The sequence below is a fragment of the Cydia amplana genome, chromosome 25 (assembly GCF_948474715.1).
Source record: "Cydia amplana chromosome 25, ilCydAmpl1.1, whole genome shotgun sequence".
In the NCBI taxonomy this organism is placed as follows: domain Eukaryota; kingdom Metazoa; phylum Arthropoda; class Insecta; order Lepidoptera; family Tortricidae; genus Cydia; species Cydia amplana.
The window spans coordinates 5,407,385-5,424,107 of record NC_086093.1 but is presented as its reverse complement, the minus strand read 5'-3'; the positions used below and the strand labels follow the sequence as shown (position 1 = coordinate 5,424,107).

The 16,723-nt window shown below is 36.8% G+C and overlaps 2 protein-coding genes across 2 annotated transcripts; one reads left to right on the top strand and one right to left on the bottom strand.

The window, feature by feature from the left end:
* Positions 1-874: 874 nt before the first annotated feature.
* On the top strand, positions 875-5,572 carry LOC134659667 (zinc finger protein 271-like). Its single transcript, XM_063515348.1, has 4 exons — positions 875-1,005; positions 1,520-1,655; positions 3,504-3,560; positions 3,948-5,572. Exons 1-4 carry the CDS (start codon positions 877-879, stop codon positions 5,540-5,542), a joined length of 1,917 nt encoding a protein of 638 aa, XP_063371418.1. The 5' UTR covers positions 875-876; the 3' UTR covers positions 5,543-5,572.
* Positions 5,573-6,877: 1,305 nt separating this feature from the next.
* On the bottom strand, positions 6,878-15,863 carry LOC134659408 (gastrula zinc finger protein XlCGF57.1-like). The gene is made up of 5 exons (XM_063515052.1): positions 15,677-15,863; positions 15,133-15,268; positions 12,479-12,535; positions 11,109-11,972; positions 6,878-6,939 (listed from the first exon to the last, which is right to left on the bottom strand). Exons 1-5 carry the CDS (start codon positions 15,803-15,805, stop codon positions 6,878-6,880), a joined length of 1,248 nt encoding a protein of 415 aa, XP_063371122.1. The 5' UTR covers positions 15,806-15,863.
* Positions 15,864-16,723: the final 860 nt, after the last annotated feature.

Here is a 16,723-nt window from a genome sequence, read left to right as displayed (position 1 = left end):
TTGGTATATATTGTACAATAGGATTACATATTAAAAATAAAACAACTGATATTTGGGTGTTTATTTAATTTAAAGGTAAATAAGAAATAAGATAAGGGTCACTTTAGCTTACACTATAATTCAGGTCATTAATTGAAAAAATATAATGAAGTTACCAATGTTACCGGGTCACTTCAACCAAGCATAATACTCTGTAGTATTCTATTGCATCTTTGTAAATAGTCACAACTGATTGCTGAAAATATTAGACATGTGGGCCTATGGACGGTTTCCAGGACACAATTTATGGTCTTGTTGGATAGATTTAGGCATACGTTTTAATTTTATTTATGCCTTTTAACCCTAAAACAAAAAAACTGAACATAATCTTAAAAGTTCGGAAGAGTCCTTCCAGTACGTACTTGTCATAAACTCAATTTTTAGTCATGTTTACCATGAACGAGCATGATTGTACATTGTAGGCCCCTTAGCTTTGCTTATTCTTATTTAATGTATTGGTATTTAATGGTGACAGCAGAAATATCTCTTGAAACAGAAACGATTCAGAATGAAAACCAAATGAAAACAAATAAGGTGACGGCTGTCATTCACGATCCCATCACGATCCACATTCCACAGATAAAACACAGATGACACGCATTTTGGAATTATTCGAACACAGTGTTGCTAACCCGCGATTTTTCAAATTTGCCGCCTTTTACTACTGACAAGATTTGGTTGACGGACTTTATATACATATCGACATGACACTGGCTACTGTAATAAACGCCATTTAAAAAAAAAAAAAAAAAAAAAATATTTTCCGATCGATATGTGGCCGCTATATTCAATAGACACAGAATTGGTCTTAAAGTGTACATTTGCCAGTGTTTTATAATGGAGGAGTTACACTCGTGCAGTTGTTGCTTAGTGCGGCCTCCGGAGAAGGGCCTCAGGACGTTGTATAAACATCTCGGCAAAACAGAGATATATTATGAAATGCTGAAAGACTGCTTCGATATAAATGTAAGTTCAATGATAATGTACTTTATCTGTTGCTCAAATGATAGATAGATAAACCATTTATTAGCTTGCCACAATACACACATTGACAGAAAAAACAGAAACAATATATAACAATATCAAACTAAAACTAAAATCAGGAACAAGATGTATCAATAAATGTGCTATGTGCGTTGCAGCAAAACAAAAGGGTTCTGGCTCCACTCATTAATACGCTCCACTCTTTCGGGTAAAGCACTGATAATTCTGCTAGAACCCAGATCACGGACAGATTATCGATGTAAAAAATAATAATATAAAAATACAAAAAATGCTCTTACTGTTATAGATTTTTTCTAGGCTACAGTACAATATCACTAATTCGGCACTAATGGTGATCCAGGAGAGCCGAATTACTGGAAAATTCGGATCACTGGAAGTTAGCGAATATGCATACTATGTTTTGAATTTAAGTGATTGTTTTTCGTCTTAGATAAGATATGGCAAGTCATTAATTTTATTATGCTGTAACTTGCAGCTCGGTATTGGGAATGAGGAGTGTGGTATCTGCGAGGTGTGCGTGGGGCGGCTGCGGGATGCGAGCGACTTCAAGCTGCAAGTGCAGCGCAGCCAGGCCCAGCTGCACGCGCGGCTCAAGGGAGTGCTTACTGCCAGTAAGATTATTTATACAACTTGTAAAAGTACGCCGGGACTTACGAGGCTTGAACCATCCTTTTTTTGTCGCAGGTGACAAATTGAAAATAAAGTTTGAGAAAGCTACTGCAGATGAAACAATAAGTGAGTATATTAGTCGTACAATAATTGATCTACATATATATATATATATATAAAGTGTCATTCAATAGAACTTGCTAACTATGTAAACAAAACTTACTAGTATATTGACATTCAGTGTCAATTTTAGTATGGTGGTTTGTTTACATAGTTCTTTTGAATGACATTTTATCAGAGATGTGACTTATTTGAAATACTTGTATTTAAAATGCAAATACTAAATGCAAAATACCTATTTTGTATTTTTTATTTAAATACCTTTTGAAGAAAAGTATTTTGTATTTTATTTGAAATAGTTTTTGGGACCTATTTTCTATTTTCAAAATACAAAATACTTTATAGTATTAGGTAATGTAGGTAGGAGTTACAATCTCTTCTGATGTTACAATCCTGGCAACTCTCTCATACTGTTGAATCTGTTTAGTAACGTCGCACATGACCACAAGCGTAGCGAGTGGTTAACCTTTTGGCCGCCGGACCTAGTCCGCAAAGACGCTCACTCACACGCCAGAGCAAATTTTAAGTAAACAACTAATAAAAAGTTTAGGGATTGCAAATAGTGATATCGATATTTACAATTTATGGTAAAAATCTTCTCAATTTGGCTTTGTTCTTATCCAACTTTAATTTATTTCGAAAATGCCAAAAATTTACATATTTTTTACACACGATAATGTTAAAAATAAAGGTCTTTATCATTAAAAACAACCACTAAACAATATCGATTCATGACGTAATATCACCGCACTAGGCTGCACAAGAAGTCGTTTATACAAGACAACGGCGCGCATGGACTGTCCGCAGTGCAGACCGACAAGGACTGTTTCCGCGCGGATTAAGTAATAATAGTCTCTAGGTCAACGGCGTAAGCGCTTGTCCGTACGTAAACTTTTTTAAGCGTAACGTTAGAGCCGCGCATCGTGTGTCGATAATATAAATGTAAGTACCGGAACTGCATTGGGGAAAATTGCACGTGGGTTAATTGAATTGTCAATGAGTGAAGAACAATAATATTGGAAAAGTGGAATCTTGAGTGTTGCGAGGGTTTCAATGTACGAGAGGAGAACAAACTTTTCTGCCCTGATGAAACTTTTCTGCACAAACGAGACGTTTTCATCACACTAACGAGAGGCATTATACTAGCTGTAAAACATTACAAATCTAAATTAATGCTTTTAAAAATTGTCCGTTATAAACCATCATCCATCCATCCTTCCGGTTAATATGAGCAAACAACTAGAAATTTGCACTTTAGATAGAGGACTGATTGACACACTGTTTTCAAAGAATGAATAGAGTCTTTTCAATTCGGATATTCTGAGTATACTTTTTAATTCAGACTAGGTATTCACTATTCAGAGTACCTTTTATCGCAAAGTATTTGTATTTTTAAAAAGTATTTTGAAAATACCTATTTCGTATTTTGTATTTTAAATACAAATTCAAAAACTATTTTGTATTTTGCATTTGAAACAGTATATCAAGGAAGTATTTGTATTTTGTATTTAAATACTTTTTATAAAGTATTTTTCACATCTCTGCATTTTATATAATATATATACATATGATTTATGAATTTGTTTCGTTTTGAAATTGAATAAAATGAAAGCAACTCATTTCCATTTAATAACAATTTAAATTTCATTGGAGGTATTTAATTTGTATTAATATTAAGGGTTAAAGGTCGAGTGTTGAATGTAGTGTTGTGTGCGTTGTTGTTGTTGCAGACAACATCAAGCTGGAGAAGTCCGAGGTGGAGATGGCTGACGGCGAGGTCGTGTCAGGTGTGTACAGATATTTGTATGGCATCTCTCATACGGTGAAATAAAAAAAACGTAACTACTGCGTTAAATTTTACAGTTTACAGCACAATAATTTTATTTAAACACATTGTAAAACTTAAATTATTATGTCTGCTTTTCTATCAATTTATCCTTATAAAATGATTATATTGACAGATTTTTCGAATCGCCAATCATTTAACATGACCACGTAAAGGTTCCGTCACACAGGCGCGTTTTCAGGGCGGGGCGTGAGCGGGGCGCGCCGCTTTTACATATAAAACGCTCACGCCCGGGGTAACGCGCCCGTGTGACGGAACCTTAAGGCTTTTTAATTTGGATTTTGGATACTACCAGCTGTGAAGTTGTAATTATTTTTTATCATTCCAGTGGCCATTTACGGCGGCCCACCCGCGCCTTCAGCGCAACCTGTTCCTGCCGCGTCTAACCGCATCTCTTTTGCGTCAGACCCGACCCTCACCAACCTCGACGCCACCGAGCCGGCTCCGGCGTCTAGCCGCACTAAAGTGCACGAGTGCGACACATGCCACAAAACATTCAAAAACCCTAATGCAAAAACTAAACTCATAATCCACCGCCGCACCCACACTGGAGAGAAACCGTACTCGTGCAATGTATGCAACAAAAGATTCGCACAAAAGAGCCACTTAAATAGTCACTACGCATACCATATTGGGAAGTTCAAATTCTCTTGCGAACAATGCGACACGAGATTCACGCAAAAAAACCAATGGGTTGTACATATGCGGATACACACTGGTGAAAGACCGTACTCGTGTGAAATATGCAACAAAACATTCAAACAAAAAGGACACTTAACCGTTCACAAAAAAAATCATTCGAAATATGATCCTAGTCGTGTAGAGCCCGGAGAAATAACAGTATGCAAAACAGAGTGTGCAGAAGAATCTAAAAATCAAGTATCCACCGAACATAAGTATTTCCCATGTGATATATGCAAAAAACAATTTGCTGAACAAAATTATTTAAACACTCATTTAAAAAATCACCCTGGTGATTATCCATTCGCCTGTGAAACTTGCGATAGGAAATTCAAGACGCAGTCTGCATTAGATATCCATAAGTACGATCACACGGGGGGAAAACCTTTTAAATGTGAAGAATGCAATAAACGATATACATCAAAAAGCGCTTTAAGACTTCATGCAAGAATTCACTCCAATGACTATAGATTCCCGTGCGATGTGTGTAATAAACGATTCCTACATAAAGACGCTATGAGCATACACATGCGTGTACACACTGGTGAAAAGCCTTATACCTGCGAGATATGCCAAAGGAAGTTCCCATATAGATGTGGCTTAAAAAATCATTTATTAGCACAACATAAACAAATAATGGACAAACAGTTTTGTTGCGATATTTGTGGGAAACGATTTGCACTACAGGGAACATTAAGTAAACATATGAATAAACACGCTGAGAAGGAAAGGGAAGAAAAAGCTATTAAGGAAGGGAGGAAGGAAGATCTCAAAACTTTTATGTGTGAAATATGTAGCAAACGGTTTTCAACCAAAGGTATCTTAAAAAACCATAGAGAAATACATAATGAAGAAAAACCTTTTGAGTGTGAAGTGTGCTATAAGACATTTCGGATGAAGAAGTATTTAGAAGACCACATGAAGGTGCATGAGAGCTTTAAACAACACGCTTGCGAAGTATGTGGCCAACAGTTCAGACATAAATCTGCCTTAACGGTTCATATCCGACGAATGCATTCAGACATCAGGCCACATTGTTGTGATGTTTGCAAAAAGGCTTTTCCAGTACTTGCTGAATTGAAAGCGCATTATCGGGTGCACACTGGTGAGAGACCGTATGCTTGCGAGATATGCTATAAGAAGTTTCAGCGCCATAATGGAGTTAAGAAACATCTTATAAGTGTTCATCATGAGAAACCTTCAAAGTTTGTTAAATTAAAAGAATATAATAACCCTTACTGAATTGAAGTAGTATTCTTGTATTTAAATTTAATAAATTTATGCATATTCAAATGTTATCTCTTAATATTGTATTAACTGTATTGTAATAAAAACAATAGTATATATATTTATCTTTTAATTATATATACCCTTATAGACGTATTATACGATTTTGTACTACTAAGTAAAAGGATTTAAAAAAATCGAACGCGTTTTTTGTATTCCACAAAATTAAAGACCACGTTTAATGGAAATACTGACAATATGGCTTTGAAAAGGTTCAAACACAATAAAAACTGGAAGAAACACCATCCATGAGGATATAAAATACTGAAAATAAGTGGCGGTGGTATAGCTATTTTCTTCCAATATTTTGAACAGTTCAGGACCTCACGGACGATGAACGATATAAAGACTCTTTCGGAATAAATAGATCACGCCATTCAAAGTATCAGAGAGCAAGGCCTTCTAATACTTGCATGCCATGCCACAAAATGTACAAGCCAAACTCTAAACCACGACCACATATGCTAAGTTTTTCGTGACCCTGGAGCTCCCCAAGGAAGGAGGGAAGCAGCTGCATAACAACTATTTTAAGAAGGTAACACTACTACACGTAAATATACTAAAATGTCTACATAATTCAACACTATAGTCTCACAGTCCTATGTTTTGCTTGTTCCGTTATTAGATATACTACTGGATCCCAAGCTGGTGGTAGAGAAAAATCATCTTGCCTATTAAAGTTCGAATTTTATACCATTAAAAACGAGCAATTCTTGTATAATTTAATTTTTTACAAGCAGAAACGTCTGCGACCGATGCTATTCTTCGAATTCTTGTATATTTATGTATTTCGGGGATCTCGGAAACTGATGGAATTTGCTATATCGAGGGCGAAAAATCGATCTAGCTATGTCTGATCTTTAGAAAAATGCGCATTTTTGAGTTATTATGTTTTCCGAGCAAAGCGCGGTCTCCCAAATATTATTTCTTAAATTCAATCAGAGCATTCTCCAACTTGGAGTACCTATGCAACTGTCATGGTATAATATGTGCAACTGTAATTGGCATCCATAAACCCGGGAATCCTGCCAACATACCCACCAGCTATCGTCCCATCAGCATGTTAAGCGCAATAGGCAAGTTAAGGATTTCGTTGCGTGTTCCATTTTCGATAACTTTTGACTGTGGTGGCGATTCCAGTATTCGTTGCGGATGGCACGCCTATCGTGTCGTACGCCACACGTTAAAAACTTTGATGACACGCCTGTCGTGCCATCCGCATACAAACTAACCAAACCATGTTTGTCATTCATGCCCTCAACAAATCTTTAGGATATTGGAGCACTCGCTCTACTTGATAAAATAGTTATCTGTGTCGCGCAGCTTATAAACTGAACAGCATGTTGACGGGTCTAGAATATGAATGTTTTATGTCTATCACTGACAATCCAACCTCTAGACTGAGCTTAGGCCAATTCTTTCATGAAACCGATACTGCCAAAAATACGGGGGTGCGGGGGGACGAGGTGAGCGAATCCCGTGCCGTGATTGGTCCGTTCAAAGACACGGACCAATCACGGCACGGGATTGACTCGAAGATGGAGTAACGCTACCGTATGTGTGGCAGAGGGGGTAGCGCGACTATGCTATGTCTAGAGGTTGGATTGTCTGTGATGTCTATTAACTTGGATAAGATAAAATATGCAAATATGCACACCTCACTTACACAGCCATCAATAAACTTGGCTATAAATTTTAACACATTCCCTGTGCATGTATCATATGTGTAGCATTTTAGGGTACATATGATACGTCATGCACAGGGAACGTGTTAAGATGACCTAAAACCGGTACTTATAGACACAGACAAGACATCCTCTAGACCGAGCATAGTAACGCTACCCCCTCTGCCACTATATACGATAGTTTTACTCCATCTTCGAGTCAAAGTGTCAGAATCCCGTGTCTTTGAACGGACCAATCACGGCACGGGATTCGCTCACCTCGTCCCCCCGCACCCCCGTATTTTTGGCAGCATCGGTTTCATGAAATAATTGCTCTAAACTCCGTCTAGAGGATTCCTAGTCTATGCTTATAGAATATAGATGGTCAAACCAATTTGTCAGTAAATAGGAACAAAAAAAACTATTAGATTAGATTATTTATTTCATGAAATAAATTACAGTACAACTTGGCCTAAGCCAAAATTATAAGAATTTACATTACAATCGTCAAAAACTAAAAACTAACATGCAAGAATTCCATAAACCATTATATAATTTAATATTTTATCTCCCAAAAAGGATCGTCAGGGTAGTAATTCACAATAAATATAAATATGAAATATATATTATGTCAATTTTTCTTTATAAAGAGTAATAACCATAAAAATATTTAATAACATATGTCAGTTGAATAAGGCAATAAATCTATACTCATCCTTTTCTTTTGGGTGCTAGTACTAGTGTAAGACAAAGATAGTATGACTCTCTCTGTCTATGTTTGAAATAAGACAGTCCTTTGACACACTATATCTAAGGGATCGTTAGAAAAATAATTTAGAAACTCGAAATGCAAAAAATATGTTTATTGAGCTTTACTTTGGACGTAAGAACTTATATAATCTGTGGTTTGGAATTACAATTAAAATATGAGACTTAATTATTTAAATAAAATTATAGAGACAAACCAAAGAAAGTCTGCAGCGCAATAATTTGACATCGAATTAAAAAACTACATATGGCAATGTTTTTTAAGCAGTCAGTAAACGTCATGCACTATGGTTTGTGTTTGTCAAAATCGTTTAAATATTCATTGTGTTTTGTGATGAACGGAATAAACATGGTGAAACCTTACAAAACCGGCGTGCGGGAGTTACTTTTCCGCATGACGAATAATTTTACACTTGTAAAAAGTCAGCACGAGGCGATTCAAGCTGAAAAACGACAATGTTTACAAAATTTGGAGTTGATGACGGGTAAGTGGAATGAAACATCTTAATACTTCACCATATGTACCTACTTAGATAATATAATTTTGGTTTAGACAAAGGTTTCACAGCAAATTGAACACACCTAATAGGTATAGGCATACTTATGAACTTCCTCTAACATTTCGAGAAACTCATTGGTACTAGCCGGGTTTTGAGCTCGAACCCACAACCTCCATGCTTATGCTCACGGCATGGGTACCTACTAGTTAAAGCTAAAATTAATTTTTAATATATGTATATTGTTTTAATGGTTTATTTCGTTTTTCCGAAAACTTTAGTTCGCAAATTGCGGGCAATTTCTCTGTCAATCTAATTACGCCTTAATGGGAGTAAAAGAGAAAGATGCTCGCATATTGAGAACTTCGGTGTTCGCGGTAGGCCCTCTGTACCTATTTACCAGGGATGTTGCGGATGCAGATTTTTTGACATCCGCGGATGCGGATGCGGATGCGGATTTTTAAGGGCTCACATCCGCGGATGCGGATGCGGATGCGGATGTCAAGATTAGGTACTTAGAAAACGTCAAATATTACATTTTTAGTATTTTTTTATTAAAAAAACCAAACGTTTAGTATTTGAGCAAGAATATAGGTGCGTTATATTTAATAAACAGTAACTTCGCCGACTTTTCTGGATCTAGACGATTTCGTTATAGGTAATGACGAAATTACCTAGCACTTACGCCGCCACTAAGACGTTCCTGTACCGACTTGTTCGACATCCGCATCCGCATAAGCTCCGCATCGATTTTATGCGGATGCGGATGTTGAAAATAACGCGGATGTTCCGCGGTTGCGGATGCGGATGTTCGCAACATCCCTGCTATTTACCGCCGTCGCGGATATTACAAAAGCTTATTAGTTTTGATGAAGCCAAATGTCACATTCTCCCAATATTATTTATCAATATTAGTATATGTCTACATATTAATAGTGACATCTATTGTTGGAATGAAATTTATTTTACCATAAAAATTAAGCTGTGCATACAGCTTAATTTTTTCATAGACGGTAAATATGGTAGAAATTTCACAAGTATCAAGACTATTTCATCCATTTTCTGTGGTGTTGTCGCATACTGATTTTTAAAAACTACTTTTAATCTAGCGCTGCAGACTTTCTTTGGTTTGTCTCTATTAACTTTTTAAAATAATAAGACTGTTTAGACTGTATTCAAACAACACAGTGGTAAGATAAGATGTTTATTTGTATAGTCATGTACATAGGATGTTGTTACAATTATTCAGGAAGCTTCCATGACACCCCGTTAGGGCACACAAATTGTCTTATATCTAGCTTAATACTAAATTATATTACAGGCCATGCATGCTATTATGTATAATATTTGAATTTATGTATAATTAGTAATTAGTCAGAGCAAATTTCGTATAAAATTAAATAAAATTCGTATAGGTTATTAGTGTCAAATAATTTAGGTTTTAGATAAAATGTCAATTGTTTATTACATTAATTACTATAAGGTTTCATCGTTCAAAAACTCGCCCACTGAGTAGTAACATTTATGTATGAGCAAAGTTTTTTATTTTTTGTGAAACAGTTTGTCATTTGGTTCTAATTTGATCTCATCGGGTATTTTGTTTACTACTTGGATACATACAAAGTGGGGCCCGTTTCTATAGATGGCTAATTTAGAGTTTGGTATTTTTAATTTGTTTCTATACTGGCTTCTAGTTTTGTATGTATCCAGTTTAGCTTCAAATAGATCCGGATCCTGGTCCACAACTTCTGCCAATAAAACACTTAGAACATGGGTTAATTTGCAGATACTTACCTAAACATAAAACTAGTTTAATATATGGCTAACTTTAAGATGATTATTGTGAATGTAAATAAACTTTTTTATTTATTTATTATTTATATATTTAAAAAACCCTAAATTATTAACTTATTAGTGGCCACATCCAGTGTATTTGCAATAGATAGACTGACTGGAATGTCACTGATTTAAACTTTCACGATTATTACACATTATTAAATTGTACAACGGGACTTAATCGCGTATCTAAATTTTAAGATTTACCTCCGACGTTTCGAGGACGGCGTTGTCCCCGTGGTCTCGGAGAAGACTGGCAATCCACCACCACGGGGACAACGCCGTCCTCGAAACGTCGGAGGTAAATCTTAAAAATTTAGATACGCGATTAAGTCCCGTTGTACAATTTAATGACTGGAATGTCCATTAATATACTCATTATTTTATTACCACAAATCTATTTATTTGGTTTCTCTTTATGAATTCGCATGAGATGTTTCCTGAGACCATCAGGTCGAGCAAATTTCATTTGACAGATTTCACAAACGTACGGTTTCTCTCCAGTATGCGTTCTATAATGGAATTTCAATGTGGATAGTTCAGCGAATCCTTTTTTACAAACATCGCAAGGATATGGTCGCACGTCGGTGTGCAGTCGACGCACATGAATATCTAAAGTCGTCTTTTGTCTAAATTGCTTATTGCACACTGTACACGAGTGTAGCTTAAGTCCGCTATGTATAAGCATGTGGTCTCGCAAAGTTGTTGTGCGTCCGAATTGTTTGTGACATATTTCGCAGGAAAAGCGTTTCTCACCGGTGTGTATTTTAATATGACGTTTAAAACTCGACCGGTGCGTAAATTGTTGACCACAAACTTCACAGGCGTGTTGCTTCGTGTTTCCGTGCACCTTTACGTGCATTTCTAAATACTTCTTCACCCGGAATTTCTTATGACATGTTTCGCATTCGAACGGTGTTTCTTCAGTATGTATTTCTTTATGATTTTTTAAGATACCTACTGATGCAAATCGTTTGTGACATATTTCACACTCGTATGGTTTTGGGACAACTTGCTTTCCTACTTTTTCTTCCTTATCCTTTTTATCGTGTAGTTTGATGTGATTAAATAAATTCCCTTGCAGTGCAAACCGTTTCCCGCAAATATCGCAACCGTACTTTTTGTCCACAGGATCAGAATCGAAATGTTTTTTTTTTCTATGAAAAGCTAAGTGGCTTCTAGCTCTATATTTTTTATTGCACATATCACACGCGTACGGTCTTTCACCAGTATGGATCCGCATATGTACGATCCATTGGTTTTTATGTAGAAATCGCTCATTACATACTTCGCAGGAGAATTTGAATTTCCCCAGGTGGAGTGCGTAATGAGTATTTAAGCGACTTTTTTGTATGAATCTTTTATCGCATACGTTGCATGCGTAAGGCTTCTCCCCCGTGTGTGAGCGGCGATGGATGACAAGTTTGGATTTGGCATTTGGTTCGTGGAACGTTTTTTGGCATATGTCGCACGAGTGTACTATAAGGTGGCTGGAAGCCGGAGCCATCTCGGAACTGTCGAGGTTGGTGAGGACCGGATCGGGCGCAGGACTGGGGTTGGACGTAGTAACAACTGGTTCCGCTGAATGTGCTGGCAGTCCCTCTTGTAGGGCCACTGAAACTGGAAATAAGAATGATAAAATTATTCAAAATAAAGCCCCGATTTAACAACCAAGAGTACCAAAGTATTGTTTACTCTACATATTTTGTTATCTTGATTTGCAATTTCACTTTCAAACAAAAAAAGTTATCAGTCGAGCTGTCTTTGAAAAATCAGGAAACATCACAGGACAGATCACATACTGTAAAAGTATACAATTTCAATCTCAAACATGTACGCCCCTTCTGAATGATGATTACTACATAGTATAAAACAAAGTCGCTTGCCGCTTTCTGTCTATCCCTATGTATGCTTAGATCTTTAAAACTACGCAACGGTCTTTCATGCCGTTTTTTTAAATAGATAGAGTGATTCAAGAGGAAGGTTTATGTATAATTTGTTAACCCGTGCGAAGCCGGAGCGGGTCGTAAATGATAAAACGTGCCATTGACGTGGTCGTCCATAGTGAAGTATTAGTAGTAATAAAAGCACCCGATTTATCTGTACGGTATGTATACATCCAATACCTGAAACGACCTCGCCATCAGCCATCTCCACCTCGGACTTCTCCACCTTGATATCGCCTGCAGCAAAATAATACTTATCAATACTTGAACAAACGTAAATATATGTTATATTTTATAATTAAAAAAATTGGTTTCTTAAAAAAATAAATTTCAAAACTTTTTTTTATTGCACATCAAAAGAAAATTAGACTCTAGCAGCCATATTCGAACTTTAGGATAAGTAAAATAAAACGGCAAATAAAAGATAGTTTGACACTGACATCAGTCTGGCGAAAGTCTCCTTATAAAAATCGTTGTATGAAGTTTAAGCTAGCTGGTATGGCGGATATATATATATCTTGCTCTAACAGCGGCATCCCTTTCTCACTTACCTTCACATCCGCCATTGTCCGCCATGATTTATGTTTACTGTTCGCCGGGCTTTTTGAATCGTGCATTTTTGTGTTTAAAATCTGTTGATATTTACTGATTTGACGTAACAGTTACGACCATAACTTGGTTTGAGCCCGTGAATGTGTACCTATTATGTGATCTAAAGCAAATATGCACTACAAAACGTGTGAGACTTGCGGTTTAAAGGCCGGTCGTGTTGGTGGTTGGTGGTCAAAAACGAACATTTATGGCTAAATTTCCATTGGATGAAGATAGGTAAGTTCAAAAATAGATTTGTTTTTCTACATAAAACACATAACGCATGTTTCTTTAGAAATTAAAAGAAATTCTGGAATAAAATAATATCATTGTAAAAGTTAGTGCGGTAAGTACCCAGATAATATCGATATTTTTTCTGACCAGTTCTTAGGTCCATGTTATTGAAAAATGTTTTGGTTTCCCTTGCCATGGGTATATATAAATAGAAAGAGACGAGCAAAAACACTACTTGACTAAAATAACCCGAGTATAATATATTTCTATTAATATCGAAAAAAATTGCTCCTTTCCAGGTGTAAAAGATGGGTTCAAGTGACGGGTAATGAAGATAAAAATATCTAACAGTGTGTGAAGCACATCCCTTTTTGTTGCTCTTGTTGGCAGCAGTGCCGTCCACATCTGCTGTCATCAAGCTGTCATAATTTCTGTCCTATTGGTACAGGATTCTAGCATACGCTTCATACTACTCAGAATTTCAGGTGACTAGTATGGAAGTCCCGTCTCTTAAAACGTAGTGATTATATTCTCTTTGACTGACATATCCGCTGCATATCGTTTTCTATATCTTTTATTGGACGTATCTTAAAGTTCGAATATTATGGCTGAAAAACCTCATAATAAGAAACATGTTTGCCGACTTCGTGAAATGAAATAGGCGTTTTTTTTAAGTTGTCCCCTACACTTTTTTTTAAATTTGGGATTTTTTATGTTATTTCTACTCAGAATCACGAGCTCTTTCTATCCTAATAGGAGAAAAAAAGTGTCCTAAGGTTTTTATTTCCATTCCGTCACCATTTTTCATAGACTTTGTATGGCGGTCGCGGAATGGAAAGATCGAAAAATGTATGGAAATTTTGGGACACTTTTTTCTCCTATAAGGATAGAAAGAGCTCGTGATTCTGAGTAGAAATAACATAAAAAATCCCAAATTTGAAAAAAAAGTGTAGGGGACAACTTAAAAAAAAACGCCCAAATACTCCATATTTTAAAATGTGTACAATAAAACTAAGAGTAAATAAGAGCTATTGTTCGCTGTATGAGCTTGTATATCGCAATAAATAAATGAAAAAAATAGACCGGCCTTGAGATCACCTTTTCTTTAAGAAAATATGCTTTAGAGTTTAGAGAATAAAAGAACTCTAGAATGATGAAATATTTTACAACGATAATACTCACGTATAATTTTTGTTTCATCTTCAGGAGCTTTTTCCAACTTGATTTTTAACTTGTTGCCTGTACAAAAATATCTAACATTAGAAAGGGGTTGTGCACAAAGCACGCGAGTTGTTTTCGGCTACTTTTTGACACCCCCCCTTTCGTTCGTTTTCGTTCACTGTAGAAAAATACACGTGAGGTCTTCTTATACCCCCCCTCCCCCAACGTGATCTTTTGTGATTTTTTCGTGACCCCCCATCCCCTAACGAACCTCGCGTGATTTGTGCACAAGCCCAAACTCATTCAGTAATTTCAAGTTCATCCTTGATGAACTAGGGTTCATGCGAAGCAGTCTCGTTAGCTTTATGAAAGAACAAATAAATAAATAATTCGATATTTACTACTCCTTTACCGCACGGTCATAAGAACTTTACGTGCCTACGAGTATGTCGAAAATGTAAAGGGCCACATGCGAATAGGTAACTAATTCGCAACTCTTGTCGATTTATCGCCAGGGCTATGAGTGTGGCAGGGATGCCACAAATTTCTACAAATAAAATGATACAACCATTATCCTGGAAAGATAATACACGGACAGGCAATAAAAACATACTATAAATGGTGTAATTATTCAGAGAGGACATACTGGTAGATTGAACATGGTAAAATAGCTACAAAGTGTTTTAGTTAAGTCTAGAATGTGTAAATAAATACATATTGGGGGACATCTTAAGCTCCGTCTCCATATCGCGCGGCAAACCATATAGCTTGCCGCGCGATATGGAGACGGGGCTTTACACAAATCAACATAGCTCCAAACTACGCAAAATGATAGCGTGATAACTTACTAGCAGTGATCACTCCCTTGAGCCGCGCCTGCAGCTCGGTCTGGCAACGCTGCACTTGCAGCTTGAAGTCGCTCGCGTCCCGCAGCCGCCCCACGCACACTTCGCAGATACCACACTCGTCATTTCCCATGCCGAGCTAAAAGTTGACATTATAATTAGGTAACTACTTAATTTGATTGGTACTAATGGTGATTATTAAAACTTTTGCATGAAATTATGAATATCACGTTCGGTGGAGGCGTGCCTCGCCCTCATTCTATGAGGACCCGCCTAATGCACCTGCCTCCCTATAGATTAAAACTCGTAGCCAAATCTAAGGCTACCACAAAGTCTATCTTATCCCATCATCCAATTGCGTCTGGTGCCGTAAAATCGTGAGTTCAAAACATGTTCTAGCCGTATAGAACAAAATAATGCAAATGGTTTGGCCAAGATACCTAACCTTGTTTAGTTAACAAACAGACGAAAGGTTTTATCGTCAATAATGTTACAACATTAATGTTCTTAACAATATTAATAAATGATTTTGAAGTTGTTTACTTACATTTATATTAAAGCAGTCTCTCAGCATGTCGTAATATATCTCTGTTTTGTCGACATGTTTATACATAACCTTAAGACCCTTCTCGGGCGGCCGCACCAGGCAACAGCTACACGAGTGTAACTCCTCCATTATGTAACGTATAAGGCACTGGCAATAACTGACTACAACTACTAATACTTTAAAATCTACTAATTATTATTATTAAATTTTGCATAAATATTAATAAATCCGGGACGCTCCTCTCGAAGCGAAGCGGCCATTGACAAATTTTTTATATATATATATATATATATATATTTTTTTTTTAATTTTGACATTACCGTAGACATTACATTGTTTTTTTTTTCTACGAATTTATAGTGATGTACCGCTACTGTTGATATCCAAGTTTTTATACAATTGTGCCAAGTTTTTGATTAGGTTCGATAGTAAGCCCCCCTCCACACTCGTCCGCGATGCAACACGTTTCACAGACAGCGAAATCGACTCCACACTCGCGTTCGCGGCTTCGTCTGCGATTCACGCACATAGTCTGGAGGGGGCTGTACAAAAACCTTGACGGGAGTACAGGATCGTGACCTTGATCCGATCGAAATGTCTCTTTCTCGCTTTCCTTAACGGTCGTTCTGATAACGACCTTACACACGAATGAACAGGCTTCGGACGGAAAATTTCCTCCAACAGATATTAATTTCGCTCCGTTTTCTACTAGTACTACATACGCGAAGCCGCTAACACGAGTGTGGAAGGGGCTTAATGCACGCCAAGTCTTAAGTGATAACACACTATCGCACCGCACCGCGACTACTTTGGTGCGTCGCACCCATAAGTGAGAGCGAGCAAGAGATATCTGTTTCTCGCTCTCATTTATGGTTGCGACGCACCAAGGTCTGCGGTGCGATAGTGTGTTATGGCTGTTAAGCGAGCATGCAATTTACAACATTGCCGATTATACTAAGGTAAACTGAATAGAGAATGGCTAATGAAAGTTGAGACTGAGATTTATTTAAAACTTTTTATATGGCAACTTTTTTTCCTATCAAATAA